At 41.2% G+C, this 25,243-nt stretch overlaps 1 protein-coding gene across 1 annotated transcript in view; it reads left to right on the top strand.

The window, feature by feature from the left end:
• The window catches only part of PXDNL (peroxidasin like), a 414,188-nt gene that overhangs the window by 269,922 nt on the left and 119,023 nt on the right, over positions 1 to 25,243 (top strand). The window contains 4 exon segments of the mRNA XM_019428907.2: positions 10,205 to 10,276; positions 15,656 to 15,727; positions 21,841 to 22,010; positions 24,613 to 24,730. Coding sequence (XP_019284452.2) covers positions 10,205 to 10,276; positions 15,656 to 15,727; positions 21,841 to 22,010; positions 24,613 to 24,730 — 432 coding nt within the window.

Here is a 25,243-nt window from a genome sequence, read left to right as displayed (position 1 = left end):
ACATGTACATGTGTACATGTATACATATATACATGTACATATACATATACATATACATACAAATAACTGCTTCTCAATCGGCTCTTGGTCATGTCTGTTGTATGAAGGACAGGAGTACGGGTGGTAGGCCTTGGCCAAAAAGTCCCTATGCCAAGCCCCTGTCTAAAGTTCTAAACCTTACGGATTTTCTCTGCCTCCTTTGCCCTATATTCCAATCAAATGCCATGGATATCTGCCACATTCCAGGAAATGCTAGGTGATTTTTATATATGAACTGCAGTTCTCGGCCACCTTGAAACAAGGCGTCATTTGTTCCATGTCACGAGGAGGCTAGTGATTTTCCCAACGTCACAAAGTAAGGGGTCGCGTAGGGAGGTGACTACAGCCTCCTGTGCCCAAAGCCTGCGGTCTTTCATCGCACCACACTGTCCCCGTGCAAGGCCTGTGGTGACTGGTGGGTTTTCTCTCGGGTTTTCCCTGCATCACGTTACACTTGCTCAAGTTCGTCCCAGACGCTCATTTCTTCATTTCCACACCACTCTGGGAGCCTCAGGTTTCCTCTTATTCTGTTCCCTTGTATTGCCTTTGGCCAGAGCGTGCCACTAAATCACAGCACTGATGATATCAATTCCCTACCCTTGACCCTTTTGATTAGTAACTCAAACAAGCACACATCTATCAGGGAAGACAGCCTATCAGGAGAGACACGCAGTCACAATAATAAATAACATATAGAATCACGTAAGTCTATGGCAACAATTTTAAAGGGTGCGTGCTTAGGAGAGCCAGGGACGTGGGAATGTGGCTGCAGTCTGAAACAGGAAGGGTCAGAGGGGGCCTCACTCAGCAGGTGCATGAGAGCCAAGACTTCAACTGGGGAGGGATGTGGCTGGAGCAGAGACACAGGCTCCGTCAGCATGGGACGCGGCAGATCACAGGAGCGGATTTGCTTTGTATGGTGAACGATTTGCTTTTTGTTCTGCAAGAACCCTGCAGGGGTTGGAAGAAAGACGTGGCGGGATTCGTCCGACACGTTTTAAAATGATGACTGACTTCTGCCTTTTCCTGCCTTCTTCTGAGCTCTCTGTTAACAACAGACTGTGGCCGGGGGTGGGGGGGGGGTGTGGGTGGGCAGGGGAGTAGTCGCGAGGCCCTTGGTATAAAACAGGCCAGAGGGGGTGGTGCCCCTGCCGCCCTCTGTAGGAGTATAGGTTTTACATGGGTGCGCATTCTGGGTCTATGGAAGTAACCCCTTGGATGTAGGACATTGGAGGAAGAAAGAAGGCAAGGATGCTGTCAAGATTTTTTGGCTCAAGCAACAAGAAGGAAGTGCCATCAGCTGGGAGGGAGGAGGCCGTGGGGGGGGGCGGTTATGGAGGGATAATCAGGGTTGCAGACTTGCACGTAAGTGTCAGAACTCTACTGGACAGCCAAATGAGACTTGGAGGCAGGAGTGGGAGAGAGTGGTCTGGACTTCCCGTGCGGCTGGGGTGTCACTGTTCTGCAGAAAATGTTCACAGCCACAGGACTGGCTGGCACTGAGTGTGGATGCAAAGTGGGAAGCCTGGGGACTGAGCCCTGTGCCTCCCGCACAGGAGGCTGGGTAAGAGAGAAGGAAACAGCAAAGGGATCGAGAAAGAGCGACCCTTCTGGCAGAAGAGGCACCAGTGTGGAAAGTACACTGAGGAGGAGGGAGTTACCAACGGGCTCAAATGTCATTGAAAAATCAAATTTCAACACCAGCTCTAGCAGTGACGATAAAACCGTACTGAACTTAACCTTGCTTGCTGTAGTGACAACTCAAAATGTGCTCCTCTGTCTTTATTTCGTATATTTCTGTGACATTTCAGAGTTGATCTTGCCTTTTACGTTAAGGAGAAAATTGAGGGCAAAATTTCAGAGACGTCTCCCTCGCTTTCCTGGCTACCAGGATCCTGTCATGAATTGGTGCCAGCCTGGTTCACTGGGTCACTCTCTCAGCTCCTGTTTAAAGTGACGCCTTCCAATTGTGCATTGGTACCATCCAGTCCCTTCCGTCCTCTGCAGGGTCTTCCTTAACTTGCTTCTTTTAGTTCTTTCCTCCTCTCCTCTGGCACCCTTGTAATTGCTTCCCACCATTTTGTTCTTCCCGGGCTCTGGAGTGTCTCTTCCACTCTCCAGTCCTTCAGTCTCTGCTCCATACAGCACCCAAAGTCACCACCACTGTTCCTGCTTAAAAAGCAAACCAGGCTTGGGGCACCCGGGCGGCTCAGTTGGTTAAGCATCTGACTCTCGACCTCAGCTCATTTCTTTATCTATTTCAGGGTCATGAGTTCGAGCCCCACTTTGGGCTTTACCCGATGGGCATGAAGCCTGCCTAAACAACAACAACAGAACACCAGGTTTATATCACTATACTGTGCACCTGAAACTAATATAACATTGTAAAAAAATAATATAAAAACCAAACCAGTCTCCAGCTCAGCGTTTTGCAACCTCGGCAATGTTGACAGGAAGGGCCAGGTAATGTCGTGGGGGCCGTCCTGTGTTGAGGATTTGGAGTGACATCCCTGGTCCCTTCCCATTGGATGCCTGAAGGAGCACCTCCCCCAGCTGTGACAAACAAATGTATCTTCACCGATCGCCAGATATTCCCCTGAATTGGAAACTTCTGCTTTAGTTCCTATCTCTCTCTCTCCAGCTAACTTCCAGTCTTTTGTTCACATTGCTACCAGAAGAATGTTTCTAAAATAAACATTTCACTAAGGATTTCCATTTCTTTAAATCTTATAATGTGTCCTGATTACTTTCAGGATAAAGTTCAAACATCCTTGCTGAGTTTCTAGACTTCTGCAGGCACTTACGCCTCTGTCCAACTACTTCTGTTCTGGAGAAGAGCCTCGTGCTTTCACTCCTCTGTGCTTCACATATACTTGTCTTCTTGCTTCCTAAAACTGCCTTTCTTCTTTTGCATCTAGGTAAGTACAGCTTGTCTGTAAAAATTAGCTAAAGGATCCTGTTCTCTGCGCAACTCTTTAAATCTCATTTGGATTCTTCCTATGCCCATGGCATTCCTTGTGTTCATTATCATAATACATATCCTACTCAACTACGGTCATCGATTTCTTACCTTTTACCTCTAACCAGACTGGAATCTCTGAGAAGGTCAAGGATATTGTCTTACACTACAAAGGAACTCAAGAAAGCTTAGTCATGCTTTAATATGCTAAAGGATCGCAGAGAAGTAAAGTTATTTCTGACATGAGCAATCATTATGGTCATCGTGGAGACATTACCATTTGAATTGCACCTAAATGGATGAGAAAACATTTTAAACACAGACACTGGTTTAACAAAAGGGAGATTCAAGAGGTGCTTGGGTGGGTCAGTCAGTTGATCTTTTGACTCTTGATTTCTGTTCAGGTCTTGATCCCAGGGTCATGGGGTTGAGCCCGTGTCCGCCTCTGTGCTGAGCTGAGTGTGGAACCTCCTTGAGATTCTCTCCCTTCTCCTTCTTCCCTTCCTCTGCGTGCATGCTCCCTCTCTCCTTCTCAAAATAAAATAAAATAAAATAAAATAAAATAAAATAAAATGAAATAAAAATACATAAACAAATAAATAAACAAAAGGAGATCCAGACACAGGGAAATTGAAATTTGGTTAAAGGATGATTAGACTCCTGTGAGGGAGGAAGGGAGTCACAAGTTGGCACGAGATCTTGGGACACTTTGAATTCCAGCAGAGGAAAGTGGAGAGATATTAGGGACCCTAATAAGAGGCCGTTGTAATTAGCGCTTTTTTTCTGTAAGAGCTATCAAACAATCCAATATAGTAGATTGGAAAGAAGAGGGTTGGTTTAGATGGGCTATTAGTTCAGGAGAAAAGAAATAAAGACTGGAAATTGGACTATACCTAAACTGTTTTCGAAACATGACTTTTTCCGTAAGTATTCTAATTTAGGATTGGAATAACATTTTGAGGAATCTAGCTTGTACAGTAAAATTTTCAACTGGTTTTAGCTGTTTAAGAATAAATATAATCCTTGTATAATAGATTTTGGTAAAATAGACTATTATTGACTTCAGCACAGCATGCAAATAAGATACTAGAAAGCTTTTCTCTTGAACCTAATGGATTATGGTAATTCAGTCAATTTTTGTCTTTAAAACCAGTTAAAATAATTTACTGTGCTCTGAAATAAAGATCTCCGTTCAAATGCTTAATTGACTGCTAAACTGTATGAATAATTTATTGTTCTAACAGATCGTTCTGACTTGCTATTGTGCAATGAAGCTAGAAAATGCGTATTTCAGTCTCATCTGATTCGCATGGAAAGTTGGGAGTCACAGTGGTGCATCCAGCAGGCAAAAATTCTCTGGTGCATCTGGAGGCAGGGCACAGAAGATCTCCAAGTCAGCCCTCACCTCTGTGTGCCTTCTCTGAGGTCTGTCTTAGGTGCAGGATTGTTGAGGGCTTTATTTGAAACATCTCCTTTGCCCTATGCTCCCCGCTCCTATCTCCTTAGCTTATGTTTTAGATAGACGTGTGCAAAATTAAATACACAGACACACCCAGACTCACACACACGTATGTGCAACTTCTGTCTCCCAGCAGCACTCCTTTTCCCTTCCTGAACTCAAGGCTTTTGAGGAAATAAGAGGTAGCTACTTTTTCCAAAAGGGTTGGGAACACTGAACTTCCATTCTTTTTGACTGTGCAGTTAGAAACAGATAAATACAATGTTCTCCTCTCCATCTCTGCTCTCACGTTAGAGTGGGGTTGCCAAGGTGATGGTATGGCACAGTGGATTTGTTTTTATGTGGCCCAGTGAGTTCACACTAAAAGCTAAATCAAAACTAGCAACTTCGCTCCCCGAGAACCGCTCTTTCTCTATTATTTCTGTTATTTTTGTTGTCATTCTCTGGCCACATGTTCTTGCTCTGCTCTGCATGTTTCGTAAAACTTGGGAAGATTTTTGTTCTCATTTGGGCGGGCTAATACCTGGGGCTGGCTGTGTAAGTAAATATTTACTCAGAGCGGTCAAGTATGGTGTCCTTGCCCACAGAAAATTGTGATTCTAAAACATCTCTTTGGAATGAGATGAATTCAGAAAGCCCCAGGAATCTGCTAGATGTCCTCCAGGTTTGTTAGTGCCTAATGATTCTTTAAGGTTTTAGGAAATGCGATTAAACATACATGATTGCAGACCTCACAAAAGTCAGGCCTCTGTCAAAATTTGTCATGGCTCTTCCTCGAGAAAATGCAGTGCCCTTACAGGATGTTGGGCCAATATTAACTCAGAAAGTTTTCATTACGGTTCCTAAGCTGGTCCATCTTTTGTTTTACACACCCTAGAATGTACTAAGAGTTCAAGGTCTTAGCCTCTCCTTTGCAAAGTCAATGCTGTGCGAAACCACTGGCTGGTCATTTGTTCTTTCAGTGATCAACTGTATAGTGAGTATCTATCTATCTGTTAAGCCTGTGCTAGGAAACTGGGAATGTTGGAAATGAGCTTAAACCCCGCACGGTCTCTGTCTTCATGGAACTTAGAGTCCAGTTAGGGAAGGTAGACATGATCAAAGACTCACTGAGACTCGTATAAAATTGCAACCGTGCAGGGCAATGAAAGCCTGTAAGAGGGGATTTGACACGGAGCCCGGAGAAGGCTTACTGGAGGAAATAACACAGTTGGGATCCGAACACGGAGTAGGAATTCAAGCAAAATGAGAAGGGAAAGGAAGGGGAAGACTGCATGAAGACCTTTGTGGGCAGGAGCGTGGCCAATACGAGAGCCCGGGAGAAGGCAAGAGTGCCGGGGTTGAGGTGGTGAAGGAGAGCGGGGTAAAAGGGAAAGATGGAAAAGAATTTTCAGGTGAGATCCTGAAGGGGCTTGGCTCTGTTAGAGAACTTTCTCTTCATTCTCATACAAATTGAAAACATTTAAGAGTTCTAGCAAGTATTTCCAGAGGGAAGAGAGGAGAAAGACGTAGGTAGACGAGTTGAATACTTTCTGTGTTGCAGCACCTAAGGTCATGCCCTGGTCTAGTGTAGCGGTTAAAGGGGATGGGATAAATTCAAGAGATACTTAGAAGGCAAAATCAAAAGAATGAGGAGTTTGTATAGGATATAGGGAATGAGGGAGGAAGGGTCAATCCTAGTTTTCTGACTTTGCACACGGATATGTGATGGTTCCTGTGCAGGCAACCGCACAGGAGAGCAGGTGGGTTGGAGGACGACTATAACCTTGGCCGCAGACGTACTGGGTTTGTGACACCCGTAGGATAGATAAGAAACTAGGTGTCTGAATCCAAATCTCAGAGGTACAGCTGGAGGTATAATCTGGAAGCCTTTTCCATAGAGATAATTGGAGCCATGCATGTCGATGAAATTATCTAGGGAGGCTGTGTTTGAATAAACATGAAATGACAATGGTGGTAATTGTCTGTGTCTAAATTTGTGTCTTATTTGTGTCTAAATTTCTTTTCTTTTTAAAACCTTCCTTTAATGTTTATTTTTGAGAGAGAGAGAGAGAGAGAGAGCAAGCGCACACATGTGGGGAAGGGGCAGAGAGAGAGGGGGACAGAGGATCCAAAGCAGGCTCTGTGCAGACAGAGGAGAGCCCGATGCGGGGCTCAAACCCACAAACCGTGAGATCATGACCTGAGCTGAAGCGGGTCACTCAACTGACTGAGCCGCCCAGGTGCGCGCTGCGTCTAAATTCCTTGGAAAGATTCAAAACAACATTCTGGTCCCTTCAAGTGATCATTCACATTTATCTACCTGCAAGAAGTGCTTGAAAATGTCAGAATTTTCAACAGCCGAGGAAAAGTGAGGTTGTAAGGAGGATAGACTTGCTATGTTATCACGTTGAGTAGAGAGTAAAAATCAAGCCTAAATACTTCTCTGACTGCGATAAAGCCATGGCATAAATCAACTAAGCCTAACAAAACATTGTACTGCTTTGAATTGGGTTAAAGTAAAAAAAAATTGTTTTTTGAAAAAAAAATTATGTTAGGAAATTTGTTGAATCACATGGACAAAAACCTTAGACATCTGTGCCACAATCAGACAGAATTCTCTTGGCTGTCTTACTTCCCTGCTAGGAATAAAATCTACTTTTGTGCATGTTTTCACATTCATTAGTAGTGAATTCAAATACTAGTTGCTTATCCTACTATATAGTGTATTAAATTGAAGTTCAGTAGAAAGTATGTGACCTGTAAGAGACCCGGGATGAATCTAGAATTGGGGAGATTTATTTTGGGGAAGTGTTCCTTGAATGGGGAGTAAACAGGGCTGTGGCTAGAAGGTTCTCAGTATTTGCATGTTGGAAAAGAGTATGCATTTCTTATGAATCACTAAGTACACGTTGCAAAATAGAGAATAGTTAAATGTTAAAATCAGTATTTTTCAATTACTCTAATTACTGCAGCATACAAATCACAAAATCTATTGACAAAAAATGTAATTCTAGATTAGTCCTTCACATCACAGTAGCTACAGCACTGAACAGAATGTTGTACGTTATTTTAACTTTTAGATTGTCTCCTGGCCCTGATTTTAATTGGCTCAGGGCTCCCTACAGAAAGGGCTGTTCATCCTCGTTCATTCTTGTTCCCTTCTTTGTCGTTACCCGCGTTCCTGTGCGAGCTCTGGGACGCGTGTTTGACCCACGATGCCGAGGGAGAGTGTTTGTGCTAAACTCCAGTTTTTATGTGGTGAAAATTCTAGTAAGGAAACTGTTCACGAGAAGTTTAAAAAGTAGGAAGGAAGAAAAATGAGGGCCTAGCTCACTCATGAACTGGAGTACTCACTTTCAGAATCTTCAAGTTGGCATTCAGGTGGCCAAAGGACAGACCTGGGCTTGGGGCCCCCTTCCCTGTGACTTGTTAGGGTGGGCCAGGACCTGGAATGAGATACTTTCCCTCAGTTAAGATCTCGACACCTTCCAGGAGAGGAAGGCACTCATGTAGTGGGAACAGCAGCCAGGCACGCTGAGGAGTAGCCCCCGGGGGTGTTTGCGAGCACGATTTCGCTCCACGTGTGGCTTGGACTTATTACTGATGAGCTCGGGACTTCTCCGTGTGGAGAAGACATTTCCCTCCTTGCGAAAGGCTTTGCTCCTGACCCGGGTGAATCAGGTCTCACTAGGCCATCTGTATGTGCTCTGCCTGTCTGCTGATCTGGGTGCAGCTGTTCCCTTGGCGACCAGACAGGCTGTTGGGCCCGTGTGAGAAGAGAAACCTGTGCCTAAACCAAACCGCGGTCCCAGCAATTCCAAGCTGTGTGAAATTGAGTAATTACCTTACCGTCTCTGTACCTCATTTTTCCCATTTAAATAATGGGGGTATTCATAGAACTCATCTCCGTGTAGCTGCGAGGATTTAAAATGACCAGATGCACGTAAAGTACGTAGAACAGTAAGTGTTTAGTGTTGTTACTATTGCTATTATTTAGTTCATGCTAAATCGGAAGCCCTAATCAGCATTGATTCATATTCATTATGAAGCGTCCGTTTGCGCTCTGTTAGTGAGCAGGAACCCCAACCACGCGATACACGTTACTTGAAAGAAAAGTCCTGTGACAGACCTCTTTCCAAATCATTCTTCACTGCAGTCCCCGAGGCTCCTTCCTCTCCCGCTCCTTCCTCCCACACCTGGTCTTACCCCCCCCCCCCCAACACCCGATCCCGTCTCTTCCTTCTCGAAGTCTCCTAGGCTCTACCTCTGGCACTGGGCGCTAGGCCAATTACAGAAGTCATGATTTTCGGGAGGGCAGCGTGTGGTGGGTGTGTGAGTGTGTATGTGTCACATAAAGGAACAAAGACAAGGCTGTTTTATGCAAACATTAAAGCAATTGTGTCGCACGGTGTCACTGTTGTAGCTTTTATAATTAGTGGAACCCTCGGAAGGAATATGGCGACCACCAGCCAAGAGGCCAAATTTCACGGGGTGGGGGGTTGGCTCCCGGATCCGACCCAGCACAGTCTGCAGGGATTATTCCTTTCCAACTGGAACCTTTTCATTCTGTTGTAATTATTATGCTTTTACGCTGCTGTCTGAAGTGCTCATCCTATGAGAATGATTTTATAAGAAAGGAGCCTGGGAATGACGTAGTGGCATCTCTTTTCCTTAAAAATCTTTTTTTCTTCGTTCAAAAGTAGTTCCAACTGTGATCAAATAAATCTATTTAAGTGTAAACATGCAAAATGCAAAGCTTCTCTTCCTGTGTCCTCCCTTCAAGTCGCATCACTTTCTGTTGACTAAGTCAAGCGCAATTTATTGTGTTCTTCCGTCAGGACATCATTCAGTGTGAGACTCGGTGTGTCCTTTCTCGTGGTGACTTTTGTGTTTGCCGTGCTTTCCTGGAGGAAATTCACTGTAGACTGCTGTACGCGGCTGTTGGTTTCGTTTTGACGACTTGAAAAGGCCGTGTTTAGAAGTCAGGTGCAAGGTGACTATTTAAATGAGAAGTCAAGTGCAAGGTGAATATTTCAGTTAGGAGTCGGGTGCAAGGTGAGTAATGAAGCATGCGGCCTTAGCAGTGGATCTAAGACTTGCTTTGCGGAGTCCTCTGCTTTGAAGGCTCGTTTCTCCATTTCCTCACAGAATTTCTGAGAGAAAGGGAAACCTTTCTGTCGTCAGCTGCGCTGCTTTGTCGCTCTGAGAGACGCCTTTCTGAAATGGCCGCTTTGGAAACATCCACTGGGTTGATTGCATAGAGGGGTACCAAGGACGGAGAAGGTCTAGTTCTAAAGGGATTAAAAAAGACACATTACTTTTTGTATATCCTCTGGCATAATTAATTCATTTCAAATATTCGTGTCAATACAGTGTGTCGTTCCTTGTTCTCTCTAGAATGGAACGTTCCCTCTATCCTGAAATGTAATAAGCATGTGGTCACTTGTCACGTGTCTTCTTATGATTCCAATCTTAATTATTATTCTAGCTTCACTTTAAAAATGTTAAGGAGTAGAGGAGGAACTTCACCAACACGTAGCATCTTTCTATTCAAGACCGCTACCCAAGAAAAGGGGTAACATACTGCTTCCGGATGTGCTTCCTATTGGTTCCCGGTTGGAATGTCCGGTTTTTAGGACCCAAACTGTAGAGCAGAGGGGACTTGAAATGCTTCAGAGCTGAATTTCAGCCGAGGCTATTGTTAATTTCTCATTTTATTTTACTTACCAGCACGCGAAATAACCAACTTGTTTTGTGCCTTGCAGCTATATTCATTTCAACCAAATAGAAACGCTACAGCCGGAGACCTTTGGAGACCTTGTGAATTTACAAAGACTGTAAGTGTTGACTGTTTCCACGTCCTTTGCTTCTGCTTTACTTCTTTTTTTATACAACGTGTTGACTGCCGGGGAGATCAGGACATTTTGTTGTAAGCCTAAGAAGCAGGGCCTGCGCCTTTGTGCTCTAAGATACAGTCACTGTGAGACATTCTATAGTTTGAAATCCATGGAGAAAAGATGAATCACCCAATTAAAAATAGGGCAAAAGCGATGAGCAACATTGTGCGAAGGAGGTAAAACCACTTTGAAAACTTGAGGCAGAATTGACCACAGTTAACCATACACAGGCCCTGTGACCTATCGATCAGTCCCACTTCTGCTTCTAGACACAACAGATGTGCACCAGGAGGCACATTCTGGAATGTTTACGGCAGCATCGCTTCTAACCCCTCCACCCTAGAACTGACGCAAGCACCCGACAACAAAAAGAGAAATAGATTGTCGCGTATTCGTAACCCAGGAGACTCTACAGCACATACGAGTCTCAGAAGCGTTCTGAAACAAACAAAAAAAAATCAAACATCGAAAATCGCATAGTCTGATTTTGTTTTTAGAAGAAATTCAAAAACAGCAGAAACATGCATGGTAGCTAGAAGTTAGACAGTGGTTATCTTTGGAGAGAAGGAAGCGATGGGGGACAGCAGGAGGGGGCTTCTTCAGCCCTGACAGTTCTGTGTTTTTCTGTTTTCCCTGGATGGTAACTACACAGCTGCATTCACTTTTGGGGAAGTCATCGTGCTTGCAGCATGGTGGGCACACGCTTCCAGATGAATGTTATATTTAATACAGCTTTATGCGATAACAGTAACAAACCCAGAGGACACTTGGACAGCCTTCTCTTGTGTTGTCTTTTACCGGATGAAGATGCTCTAACCCTTAATCTCTTCTGTCCCTTATAGTACCAAATTGATTGTGATTTTAGTAGAAGATATGGTATTTTTTAATTTTTTTTTTATTTTTTATTTTTTTTTCAACGTTTTAAATTTATTTTTGGGACAGAGAGAGACAGAGCATGAACGGGGGAGGGGCAGAGAGAGAGGGAGACACAGAATCGGAAACAGGCTCCAGGCTCCGAGCCATCAGCCGAGAGCCTGACGCGGGGCTCGAACTCACGGACCGCGAGATCGTGACCTGGCTGAAGTCGGACGCTCAACCGACTGCGCCACCCAGGCGCCCCTGGTATTTTTTTTAAAAATAAAAAAATGCAGAATGACAGAGCTACACTGAATCAGGAATCTGTTTGAGTTAAATATATTGAGAAAAAAATTGGAAATTAGGAGTTTGTAGGTTCTGAAAAGGATGCCCTTTCATAGGGATACAGGAAATAGACCCTTAAAATGGAAAAATAAAGAGAGCTAATCAACTGCTTTTCCCATGCCATTACTCTAACCTTATCTGCATATGGAAGTACGGGAATTGTAATGCATAAAATTGCCTTGTTTGGATTTGTGTGTTTGTTTTGCTGAAGGAATGAAACGGACTAGAGGGAACTGGGTAGGAAAGCGTTCTGTACCCCTTTCTTGTTCTACCAACTGTGAGCAGTGAGTTCCGCCTTGGCAGATTTCTGCTTCTCAAATACTAGACTGAGGGAGGACAGGCTTCCCTCTTTAGTTGCCCCTCCACACAAAATCCATTACTTTTCTTCTGTCCTGTAATTTTTTCCCCTTAGCGTTTTTTGCCACAATCTCTTATCTGTTGGTGACCTTTCACATTCTGTGCTCTTGACTGGTATGGATTTATTTATTGTATTGGCCATCTGGGCTATTATTTCAGTAGAGTTGTGAAAGAGAATGAGGCAAATTCGTATGCCTAGCCCACTATTTTGAGTCGGCATTCTTCTGCCTATAACTTTGAAGCATTTGTTGAAATGATGTTTTAAATGTTAAAATTAAATGATCATATTAAGGTATTTCTCACTCTAAACAAATTCAGCCTGACTTTGCCTGTAACCACACGTCCGCAAGTAATGTGCATTCAGCAGCAGCGGCAGCAAGAGGAAATCTAGAATAGTTCTTTATTTATAGGCTTTGATAAAAGCCCCCATGTGTTGCATTCATAAATAGAAACCCCTACCACTTGTGTGGAACGTTCTTTTCAGTGGAGGCATGATGCCAACGCAGACCAGTGAAGACCTGTGTCTTCGTCTTTTCTATGAAGAGGAGAATTACTTTGAAAATCCTGGCCCTTTACCAAAGTTAGATTTTTCTCCAGTAGATACAACTTCTCTTTAAACAGCCATAAACTATGTATTATGACATCACCAAGCAAAAGACTCTATAGGCATTTGGTGAAGCCACATGGATTTAAACTGGTAATTGAGAGCTTGATGCACAGGCAGAAGATTGCAGTCATGCCTCTGGTGAAGTGTACAGAATTCCGACTTTTTGTCTAATAATTCACGGTTGCTATGGAAGAATGATACCGTTTCTCCCCAGTGCCACTTGCCAATTGCACAGTGGTGAGATCTCGGACGTTCTTCATAAAGCTGGCTCCTTGTATTTATTTTTTATGTTCATACTGACCTCAGCAAGCCATAGTTTGTATTTCGCCTGCTTTTTGTTTGGAATCTTCAGTGAATCTGTCTTTAAAAAATGGGGAAAAGAGATCAAGAGGAAGAAAACCTTGATATTCTGTATCCATAAAGAACATTCACGGTGACTGAGCATACATTTGGTTTTATTGGTTTGGGGAGAATACCAGTTTGAAACAACATCACACTAGATGCTTTATGGAGTCAACCTGCCTGGAAAAATGTCTTCTTTCTCAGGCATGCAGCTCACTAAAGCCAAGGCTTTCTCAAGAAGCTTTCTCAAGGTGTTAGGAGCTGAACAGGAGGTTTTCTCTACTTCTTAGAAGGCTCTTGGATTTCCAGTGGATATATCTTTAAACGCTAACATAAATTTCAGGCAGAAGATACACTTTTCTCTCCTCAGAACATTAATGTTGAAAAAAACCCTCATTCATGGCTTGGCTTGTTTGATAGCATGTATATTTCTGTCACAGCAAAGAGATCAGTCTTTGTATCAATTCCAGTCCAATGGATACTGCTCATGTTTTTAATCAAGTGTCTTTAACAGAAAACATCAGCGGCAAATAATTAGACAAACTTTCCAATACAGGAAGAGGTGCTTTTTAGGACTTGTTGGGACTAAAGCAGTCAAAGTGATACTTCCACAAGCAGAACTCAACACATCATCTGCAAAGGCATTTTGAAGATTGACTTCAGGGAAGTTGGAAAGAAGAAAGAGAAGGCGGCACAGGCATGCATTGTCGCACCCCTGCTAAACAGGACTGCTGAAATAGTGCTTCTGTTTTAGTACCGTCACTGACATAGTAGTCTAGGAATTATCTAATAACAGTAATTATAATAATAGTAGCCCCATTTTATAGACAAAGGAACAAATAGTTACAGAAATAACAAGTGGTGATAACACCTGATTCGGGAAGCCCAGTAATATGTAAGACATCAACTAATGTTGAAATGACAGCAATTTGGACATTTTCATCACTGTCCAAAATTAAGGAAAATTGTTGACAATGATTTTTCAATATTTACATACCTTGCTTCCAAATCTGTGGTGGTGGAAATGTTATTCTTTTTTCTTGATTTGATTTGCCTGTTCCACAATTAATTCTGGTCTACTTGGCTTGGAAAATAGATAACATCTTTCGATCTCTGATTATTGATGCAATTTGCAGCCTTTTAAATACGTTAAGAGAATAATCAGCAGCCTTTTTACTGTTGTTATCACAACGCACTATGCTAGTTATAAATAGTCAAATAAGCTTGTAGTCCAGCAAACACACACACACACACACACACACACACACACGAATAAGTTGTCCAAATTATTTGGCTTTCCCCAAGGTTCAGCTGAAATGTACTACAAGCTTTTTCTCCATTATGAAATTCTATTCCAATATCCCCTGAGATATGAAAATGGATTAGGGCTTGTGGGGATTTAGAATTACTCTGTGACTTCCATCCGTACACCCGTCCTAACCTGTTTACTATTTCTTCTCTAGTCATTGCTTCTTAGTTTGGTGAATTGGGTGGGGCAGAGGATGATGAGTATAAGGAACTAAAATAGTAAGGATCAGGAAAAAATTTCTATCTATTCAGATGTGCTTCAAATTTCCAAAACCATAAAAACATTGTGCTCCTTCTGACTCCCTGTTACCTTAATCCCTAATAGATAATTAAAATTAAGCCAAAAACATACATTGCTAGGAAAACATGGTCAGATGACCCTATTAAATTTTGAGATAGGAGCACTGGTCATGAAGTGGGACTCAGAGGGAGGCTGGATGTAGCCAATTGTTAACACTTTCTACATATTATTCAATTATTTGTGCCCATTTCCTACAGTCTTCAGAAATAAATGGCATGAAGGGATGCCTGGGTGGCTCAGTCGGTTGAGTGTCTGACTCTTGATTTCAGCTCAGGTCATGATCTCAGGCTCATGTGATCAAGTCTTGCATTGGACTCCACACTTCTCTTTCTCTCCATCTCCCTCTACCTGTCACTCTCTCTTTCTCTCTAAAAGAAAGAAAAGAAAGAAATGGCATGGAGCTTTCCTCTGTTTTGCAGATTATTGTTTTGTCTTCTTTTCATACACATGCCCTTGGTTGAATATGCTTTCAGTGGTGCTAGTGAGAATGGGAGCCCAGCTGTCATCTGCTGGCCCTAATCTCTCTCGTCACAGTGCAGGGAGGTGGTATGGCCGGGCCGTGCTCTCAGGGAGCCCAGACCAGTGCTGGACTGACCAGGTGAAAGGAGAGGTAGAAATCCTGTGGCATGGGCCTCCTCCATTGCCTCTATCCATTACCTCTGGTGATGGAACCTAACTGGGAAGAGGAAGCCAGGGTCAAAAGAGCCTGGGGACGAGCTTCTTCTGTGATCTTCGCGGGCTGTGGCCATGGATTTGAAAGGGAACAGGCAAATGGTTGGCTGAGCCACGGACCAAGCGGCACCCAGTGGAACTGGAGTTTAGCTAAACCGCAGGATCCGGTCAATCATGGTTTGCTTGCGGCCCCCTGCAGTCATACATACACTACTGTGCCATTTGTTTTGATGAAAACATTCTCTATGTTGATTTCCTGTGTGTTTAAAGACTTCCTTTTGTGGTTTTCTCTTTAGCACTTGTAATCTCTAACTAAAACAAAAAATTAAAAGACAAAAAAAGAACACGGATGAGAAAATACCAGTATAGTGGTAGAAACGTGCATGTAAGTCTTTAAAACGATGCTTGCCTATTTGCCTTTCCTCACTGAAATATTTTTGAAAATGTACTATGGAGTCAGTTAGACTTTTTGAAAAAGTCTCCTAAATCGTCCTTACTGTGCTGCGATTAAAAGTTACCCTTTGTTTTTCAGGTTTTTGCATAATAACAAATTATCGAAAATTCCGGCCGGGAGCTTTTCTCATCTGGATTCATTAAAGAGACTGTAAGTGAAAGGAAGCATGCAAACACAGAAACCATATGATTTCCCCCCAAATAAATAAACCCCAAGCGATGATTTGCCTTTGTCTCCTTCTGCTGTGAAAGATCATTGCAATTCTAGCGTGGTCGAGAGAAAACGGTTTCGTTAACTGCACAGCGATAGAGGACACAGATAGTCTACTGAGCTTTTCATGTATTCCCTTAGAAGTGACATTCAAAAGGAATACTGAAGACAGAACTTTCCTCGGTTCTCAGTAATTTCCTTGCTGGTCAAATCTAAAGGCTCCCAAGACTTCCTTTTCCTTTCGCTTTTATTTAAAAAAGAGATGTGAGAAGTTCCAAAGAAAGTCTCACTCCTCTGGCCAGACTTCACAAGCTGGGCCTCGTTGCACCGATGGTTACAGGTACAGTTCATTTCTTCCGACACTAAACAATTCAGAGCGAACACCCCAATCCTGTTTTAGTCTCCAGCTGCCTCGCTTTTCCGTCTGCCTCTGTGAATCACTTGCCTTTACCCTGATCTGTCTCTGCACCCTGCTCTCTGGGTATACTTCTGCATCGTTGATGGATTTCTGGTTGTTATTTTTCCCCTGGGTGAGTTCCAGTTATCAGATAAAGATCAAATGTCCCGCTTCCCGGTGCCAGTTGGAGGGGACACGGGGGCAGACTCACAGAGGTTTCTCTCTCAGCCGTCTTGGGGGCCACGTTGTTGCTGTTGTCTTTCTGGTGTGATGTGCCCAGGTCCAGGTTGACAGGCAAGGGAAGGTGAAGATTTAAGTAGGTATCAGAACACCGAGGGAGAGAAATGTGTGTTGTACTTGGTGCCTGGAAATCATACTTGGAATCGCCGTGTTTCAAGGATCACGAATCATCAGGAGGAAGGTCCATCCAGCCCCAGTCCATTGTTTCGGGCGTTCGTGCTCTGTTTTCTGTCATGGCAGTTCTCAGCGTAGATGCTGCCTCCCCTGTCTTTTCTCCTCGGGCTGTGCTCTTTGTGCTCAAACCCACCAAAGCCTTGCTTGGTGATTCTCTTCACCTGCCAGAATCTTACTTCTCAGAGCTGGTTGCACTGAGCCGTTTGGAAAAGTACGCGCGTGGATTCTCATTTGCTGTCGTAATAGACTTTGTCTTCTAGAGCAGTTTCAGGTGCGCAGAAAGTAGTGAGACTTCCCACGTACCCTCTGTCCCCACACACAGCCTCCGCCGCTCTCATCCCCCACCAAAGTAGAATAGCTCTTAAAATCCACACGTCGGGATCACCCAAAGTCCGTAGCACATCTTAGGGCTCACCCTTGGTATTGCACATTGTATGGGGTCAAATGAATGTGTAACGACATATAGCATATGGAACGTCGTATGGAATATTTTCACGGCCCTAAAAGTCCTCTGTGCTCCTCTGTTCATCCCCTCGTGCCCGCAGCCGGCTCCATAGTTTCATCTTTTCTTGAATGTCATATGACTGAAATCTTACAGCATGCAGCCTTTTCGGATGAGGTTCTTTCATTTAGTAATAGGCACTTCAGATGCCTACATGTCTTTTCATGGCTCAACAGAGAATTTCTTTTTAGTCTAGAATACTAACTAGTCCATCGTCTGGTTGTACCACAGTTTATTTCTGCCTTCACCTGCTGACAGACATGTGTTTGCTTTCAAGTTTTGGCCATTAGAAATAAAGCTGCTAGAAATATCCACGTGTAGGGTCTGAGTGGACATAAGCTGCATGTGCTTTGGATACATACAAAGGAGCACGGGTCCTGGATCTTATGGCAAAAGTATATCTGGTTTTTGAGAAATTGCCTGGCTGTCTTCTGAACTGGCTGTACCAATGTGGTCCCACTGGCAGTGAGAGGTCACCGGCATTCAGTGTTGTCAGGGTCCTGGATTTGGGCCATTCCGATTGATGTATAGTGGGATGTTGTTGTTTTCCACATTCTTGGTTTTGAGTCATATCTGGAAAGTGAAAAATACCAAGATATTTTGCAACAAGGCAATAGGATGCTTTATTCTGGTAGTGGGAGGAATATGTTTTTTACTTGCCTTCTTCCTTTTCTTGTTGGATTTGTTATACCATGTGTGGTTAGAGTCACTGTCTTTGTATATTTGCGGTTATAATTCCCATTAAATGTTTCTTTTCTACATAGATTTCTACCTGGGTATCATTCTTGACTTCTAAGACTCTCAGAAAGTCTTGAAATGCTAAATCCCCTAATGTTTTTTCCCCTAATCTCTTTGTGCTATTCTTTCTTGTTAAATTTTAGTAGCGGCTTTTTTGTTCTAACCTCTCACATTTAATGAAACGCATTCTCTCCATTGCTGGAACGCACACAGAGAAGCAAATACTAATCAGGAAGCAGAGGCAGACCTTATTTTAGAGTGATGTGCCGTTGTGTATATTCTATGCATGCACTATCTTTATTTCGAATGTTTTAAGCCACTTTTATTTATTTATTTAATATAATTTATTGTCAAATTGGCTTCTATACAACACCCAGTGCTCATCCCCACAAGTGCCCTCCTCAATGCCCATCACCCATTTTCCCCTCCCCCACCCATCAACCCTCAGTTTGTTCTCTGTATTTAAGAGCCTCTTATAGTTTGCCTCCCTCCCTCTCTGTTTGAGACAATTTTTTCCCCTATCCTTTCCCCCGTGGTCTTCTGTTAAGTTTCTGAAGATCCACGTATGAGTGAAAACATACGATATCTGTCTTTCTGTGACCGACTTATTTCACTCAGCACAATAGCTTCCAGTTCCATCCACGTTGTATGTTGTGTTGATGTTGTGTTCATAGATGGATGGTGCACTGGTCCCTTCTGGTCATGGTAAACTGACATACAGACGATCTGAGTCAACTCTTCCAGGGTTCATGAGATCTTGGTCAGGCTGAGATGGTGAGCCCTGGTACCTGTTATTCCAAATCCTCAAACCTGTGCCTATCCAGGCTCTAATTTATACATGAAAATCAGAATACAAGAAAGTAACTGAAGGCTAGTTAAATAAGCTATGTGTACCATCAAATAGATTCCATCTTCAACAGTGAAGTCTCTCAACAATTGAAAGAGTGTCACTGCATTGGTCGCATCTGGGAGTCCGAGAAACCTGTGTGGCTCACATGTGCCCTATCAGCACTGGGAGCCGTAGGGGACACCGGCTAATGGTTTCCCCGTCCGTTCCATATCATTTCTAACTCATGACAACCACGTTCCTTCCAAGAGTACTGAGAAAGTTAAGGAAATTCTTTTTAAAAAGTGCTTTTGGATCTTTATGTGAAAGGGATTATGTAAGCGCAAGTGATATATTACTGTATTTTCAAATAGAAAGATTTGTATTTGAACTTACCCTGTGCTTTTTTATTCCCTTTCAAATTGCCCATTGAGCAGTGAACAGACCCAAGTGGGTAATTATTTTACTGTTGTGATTCTTGACTGAATGCGATCAAAGAGAAGTTGTCTTTGATTTAGCATATCGGGTGTGATATTTGATGTAAGAGAAACTTCAAAATAGAGGACAGTGAAATGGCAGTGATTTTAAGTGTATTACTAATAAGTATGGGCTAATAAAGATTAAGACAACTCACTTTTATTATTGATAAAATAGTGTTTTATCTAGTATTATCTAGTGTTTTATTTTTCAAAATTTATGGCTTTAAATGATAGGCTATGTTTTAAGTAGTGCTTTCTCAGTATAAATTTGGAAACACTCAGCTTGTAAAGCCTCCCCAAATGGATTTTTGTGCAAAAATACAGTACTATATGTTTTTTCACTACCATAAAAATTCTAGTACTATATGTTTTTTCAAATATAAAGGAGGTTTTTTTTTTTTAATGTTTATTTATTTTTGAGAGAAAGACAGAGCATGAGCAGGGGAAGGGCAGAGAGAGAAAGAGACACAGAATCTGAAGCAGGCTCCAGGCTCTGAGCTGTCAGCACAGAGCCCGATGAGAGGCTCAAACTCACGAGCTGCGAGATCATGACCTGAGCTGAGGTCGGACATTCAAGCAACTGAGCCACCCAGGCACCCCTCAAATATAAAGGAGTTTAAGTGGCAAGTGAAAAAAGAATAACCTATAGTTGTTTTATTCATGGTTTGTATCCCCTGCTATGGATGAATATTTTAATTGAAGTCAGTGGTCATAAAAAGAAGAAATGAAATCTTATGCTCTAGTGTTGTTAAAACACACAGGCATGAGGATACATATGGGAAAGAGTGGATCACTGATTAACGGAGGGTTGTTATGTAAGCAATGATGACATCAGGGAAATGGAACATTTAAGAATGTTGGGTCCCAAGAGAGTTGTTGATGTCCTGGCTTTGGTTCAACTCAGGAATCTCATGGTGATACTAAAGTGAGAATTTACACCTTAATATGTAACAACAAACTGCTTTTGATAAAATTACCAGACATTAAACTCAAAACATAAATCAGAATGAACTTTGGGCTCCTTCATGTTGAAATAGATCAGTTTTTTAGCAAAGTAGCTGGTTCAGTAAATCAGTCAGTGACAAGGGACAGCCAAGGACACTGAACCCAATACCTTGCTGAACAAGTACCAGTCAAGTGTTACGTCTTATACATCACTCTGGACAAGGCTGAAAGTATTCTCCGTTTCAGTTATGGCTTTATTTTCTCTGTTTAGTGTGAAATCTTGATAGAAGCATTCAGCAAATAAAATCCATACCATTCAGTAACCTTTTAATGAATGTGAGATTTTTCCCCTTAATTTTAACTATTTAATGCTGCTAAATATAGCTAGTTTTCAGTGTAATACAGTTCGAGTACAATATAACAATCTTATGAACGAAGCATCTACAATACACTTCACGAAATTATCAGACAATCTTTCTTAAATTTATTAAAAAATGTACAATTTTCTCGAATTATAAATTCCAAATCTAGAGAAGAACATGATTTTTTTTTTTTTTACTTTTAGCTTACTATTCCCAGTAACTTACTACTAATACAGATTCCTAAGTTAAAATTGCTAGGTGATTTTTAATTTTATATGCAAATTAATCCTTTAAATTCCTTTGTTTCCCAAATGATTTTAAAGGACATTTTATACAATTATTAAAAAATATAGCATTTTTAAATTCTTAAAAATCACATAAAGCATTACTTATGACAATAAAATTTGGACAACATAACATCCCCATCATAAATATATTCATATTATCATTTCATCCCTTGAATTCCCTTGTGCAGAGTGTGACCTCATTACCGCTATAGACAGACTTGTGGATTTCATTTAACTAATGCTGCCCTTTCACCCTTCGGATGGATGAAAGAGATAATTTATCACTTTGTGTACCCTTTTGCTACACATCTTTTGGAAAGAATGGAGGTACACACCATCAATCTCTTTGGTTATCTATCAATTTTATTTCATGAGAAAAAAAAAACGTGCTGGAAGGGATTTGGAAAACGTAGTAAAACTTAGCGAAAGTGAACAACTTGTGGGCCTAGATTAGGAAATACCACAAAAAAAAATGTGAAGGGCCTACCCATCCGGTCTGCCAGAGACACTCCCAGATGTGGGCCTTTGTAAGATGGCATCATTTCCAGTGATAGCCAGGCCTTTTAACGCACACACACACAAAGAAATTTTAAGAAGGCCTGCCTCTGTCCTTTGGGAAAATTGAAGACACAAGAGAACACAGGCCTATCCATACTGATGTCAAGGTGGTTTGCAAGAGAAAAGAGCCAGTCATCTGAGGCAGCTGCCCAAATCAGACACAGCACGTTTATAGGCCTCGTTTGGGTAATAAAGCCTCTACTCTTTCTTGTAAGTAACCTCTGTGAAAAAGTTAAAAAAAAAAAAAGTATACTACCAAGTGTAAATTCTCTGTTCTTAACATTTAAAAGATCTGTAACATTTCACTATGTATAGTTTCAACTCTGAGCCTTCTCTAAGACAAGTAAGCATTCATTTGATCCTGTAGTTATTAAGGTAAACTTACAGGTAAGCATGTGTTGTAGTCTGTTGATAGGTACCGACGAATCCTGGAGTCAAAAATGTGACTAAGGAGGTAAATTGGAGGCCATTAAAGATTTTAATTCAGAAGATGCAAACAACATTAATAGTCACTCAACAGTTGTAATTCTTGCCTGCATGCCTAGGCGTCTGGATTCCAATGCCCTAGTTTGTGACTGTGACTTAATGTGGCTGGGGGAACTTATGCAAGGCTATGCCCGGAATGGCCAAACTCAGGCTGCTGCTACATGTCAATATCCCAGAAGGCTCCAGGGACGCTCCATTGCTTCCGTAACCGTGGAGGAGTTCAACTGTGGTACGTAATTTTCTCTGTGCTTGGAAAACGGAGTTGTCTTTTGTTTGCCTTTTCTATAAAGGTTTGTTAATACAATGTTGCATTTAAAAGAGCATAATATCAAAAGATGCTATTAAGAGGTTTAGTTAAAAGTATGGTCAATTTCTGTTTCATTATCTGCATTTTCGCTTAAGGGAGTTTTTATCATCATAAACAGAGCTGGGAAAGTCCTTGAGGATCATTTAATCCAACTTTCAAATTTCCTCAAATATTGAGGAAAACTGTTTTTCAACAAGGTCACAGGACACTGTGACCGGCATTAAAGTTTCCACTTATTCCTCAGCATCACTTAGTGCTAATGATTAATAATTGAGGTTTTTCAGGGGTGCCTGGGTGGCTCAGTCGGTTGAGCACCGACTTCAGCTCAGGTCATGATCTCACAGTTTGTGAGTTCGAGCCCCGCGTCGGGCTCTGTGCTGACAGCTGGGAGCCTAGAGCCTACTTTGGATTCTCTGTCTCTTTCTGCCCTTCCCCCACCTGTGCTCTGTCTCTCTCAAAAATAAATAAATGTAAAACTTTCTAAAAAACAAAAAAATAAATAAATAATTGCGGTTTTTCAACTTTAGATCAAATCGTTATTAGTATTCACAATATTAATGCAAACTTTGGATTTGATAAACATAGCTCATATTCTGGCAGCTTTGATAAGGCTATCAGCCTTTACTTGAAGATCCAAGTACAGCTTCTTAGAATATTATTTGGTTCTCACCTCAAGCTTTTACTATAAATAAGATAATACCTACCTATGTATCTATCTAATCTATATTTATATATAGCTTTAAACATGAATAGCTGAATGTACACACATACGTGTGCATGTGTGTGATAATTGGACTCCTTGGAGATTTAGTCACGTGATAGCTTACAGCAGACATTTTCTTTCTAAAGTCCCATTCACCGGAGGCCAAGTTTTTTTAACTTCTCTCAGCAGGTTATTTGGAAAATTATATCAATATGATTTAATTCCATCCAGATTGAGAAGAAATGTAACTTGGTCTTTATTTCCAAATAAATTGCAAATTGGTCCATACTTTCCACCTTTACTACCAACTTCAAGTTTATGTTGTGGTCCAGTTTGCCTGGAATACAGTACATGTTAACCGGTGTCCTGGCTTTCATTTTCCTCCCTCTCCAATCTATTATATTTGGGGAGATCTTTTAAAATACCTATCTGCTTATATAGTCCTTTTTGCTCTGACTCTTTTATAGCTGCCCACACCTGAAAATGAAACACGAAATCCTGAACAAGGCCACGCTTCCTGTATGTTGTATCCTCTGGCTCCTCTCTGTATCCTTGATCCAGTCTTCCTGTCCGTTTGCTCAGTGAGGTTTACCCGTCACGATGGTCTTGAAGTTCCTAAAAGTTCTTAAGCTTTTTTCTAACTCAAGGGCTGTCTGCATGCTTTTTACTCTGTCTACAGTATTCGTCTTGCACGTCTCCTTATAATAGCCCTCTTCTTAAATATGAATTACTTAGAAAGGCTTTATTTAATCTCGCTTTCTACCCACCTTCTCCCTATCACACACACACTGAGTCAAGTCCCTTTTTATAATCTGTCTATCAAATCACCATTTATTTTTCTTAGTACTTGTCACAATATATTATTATACATTTTTGTGTTTGTTTAATTTCAGTTGTTTCAGTGAAATGATAAGCCTATGATTACAGAAATTTTGTTTTGATCACTGTTTCATTACTGGTCTTAGCAATGGGCCTGACATACTGTAATGTTGAGTTTTTTTTTTTCATAAATATATAGATGAATCAAACTACTTTTCCAAAAAGGGTAATGCCAAGTGTTGATCATATGGACTTTTGATGAAGTGGTTAAGATTGGGACCTATATAACATTCTACAGACATAGTAGATCTGGTTATTTGTTAAGGACTGACAATCTCAAATCATGTACTTATGAAAAGAAGAGTTTTATCATTTAGAAAGGTTTAGAAAAATTTGTTAAGTTTGCCATAGAAAAGTGAAATTCCCTGTCTAACATTTTTCTCTCATAATTTAACTTCAATAATCTTATTTGATTCATTAAAAATCAATCTACTTTCTTATTAAAATAATTTAAATGTTTCCGTGTTTTACCTCTAATTATTACTTGAGAAGGGAAACATTCATTTATATCAATAAGGAATTTTGCTCAGCCAGGTTTGAGGTCTAGACATACAAATTCTTATACATTGTATAAAGTGGACGTTAGATGGCTAATTGTCTAGGAAGGCTGCCTACAAATTTCAAGCTCAATTGAAGTACTTGGCTTGAAATATCGACCCATAAAATCAAACTTCTTCCATAAATATGGTTGTATTGAACTACTAGAAATAAAAGCACAGGGAAATTTATTTCATCTACTTCATTAGAGATTCCTTTGTGCACCGAATCTTTCAAATTTCTGAAGTTTTGTTAAATATATGTCTAATGTCTAAACTGGCATATTACTGGGTAACTGCAAGACAATCTGTAAAACTTTAATGTAGACGGATATTAAATATTCTCAATCTTAGGATACTATAATTTTGTGTCTTTAAAAATACCCCAATAATTCTTTTGTCACAGAGAGTCCCCGAATTACTTTTGAGCCCCAGGATGTGGAGGTAACATCGGGTAATACTGTCTACTTCACTTGCCGAGCGGAAGGAAACCCCAAACCGAAGATTACTTGGATACATAACAAGTAAATATTAAGCATGGATGTGTGTCGTATTCTCTTTCCAATTTCATTAATCCATTTATCTTGTTTCAACTAGTTTATCTAGAGATGAAATTTCCCAAATTATCAGAATTTCTTAGAGACAAAAATGTCTCTTAGCATTCATCTTTTGACTTGTCCAAATTATCTGGAGGACTTCTTAAAATTTATATTTCTAGACATCAATGATTGTGAATTTGACTAAAGGGATTTTGTATTATTTCTAGAAGGAAGTAGTGGGATAATAATAAACTAGCGTGTTTTAAAATCTGAACATAATTAAATATAACCTCATCTTAATTATTTTAGTTGCAAACTGGCATTTTACATTTGGTGTTGCAAATTTCACACAATAAATCGGTATAACGTGATGTAAGTGAATTGGCAATAAAGGATATACAAGATTATTTAAAATACTAGTTATTTTTTTTATTCTCATGGCACTATTTGATAAAATGTGGTATGTATCAATCTAAAAGTCTGAATATAAAATTAAAT

This window comes from Panthera pardus, unplaced genomic scaffold, assembly GCF_024362965.1.
Source record: "Panthera pardus isolate Hobbes unplaced genomic scaffold, ASM2436296v1 HiC_scaffold_7, whole genome shotgun sequence".
In the NCBI taxonomy this organism is placed as follows: domain Eukaryota; kingdom Metazoa; phylum Chordata; class Mammalia; order Carnivora; family Felidae; genus Panthera; species Panthera pardus.
This window is presented reverse-complemented; position numbering and strand designations above follow the sequence as displayed.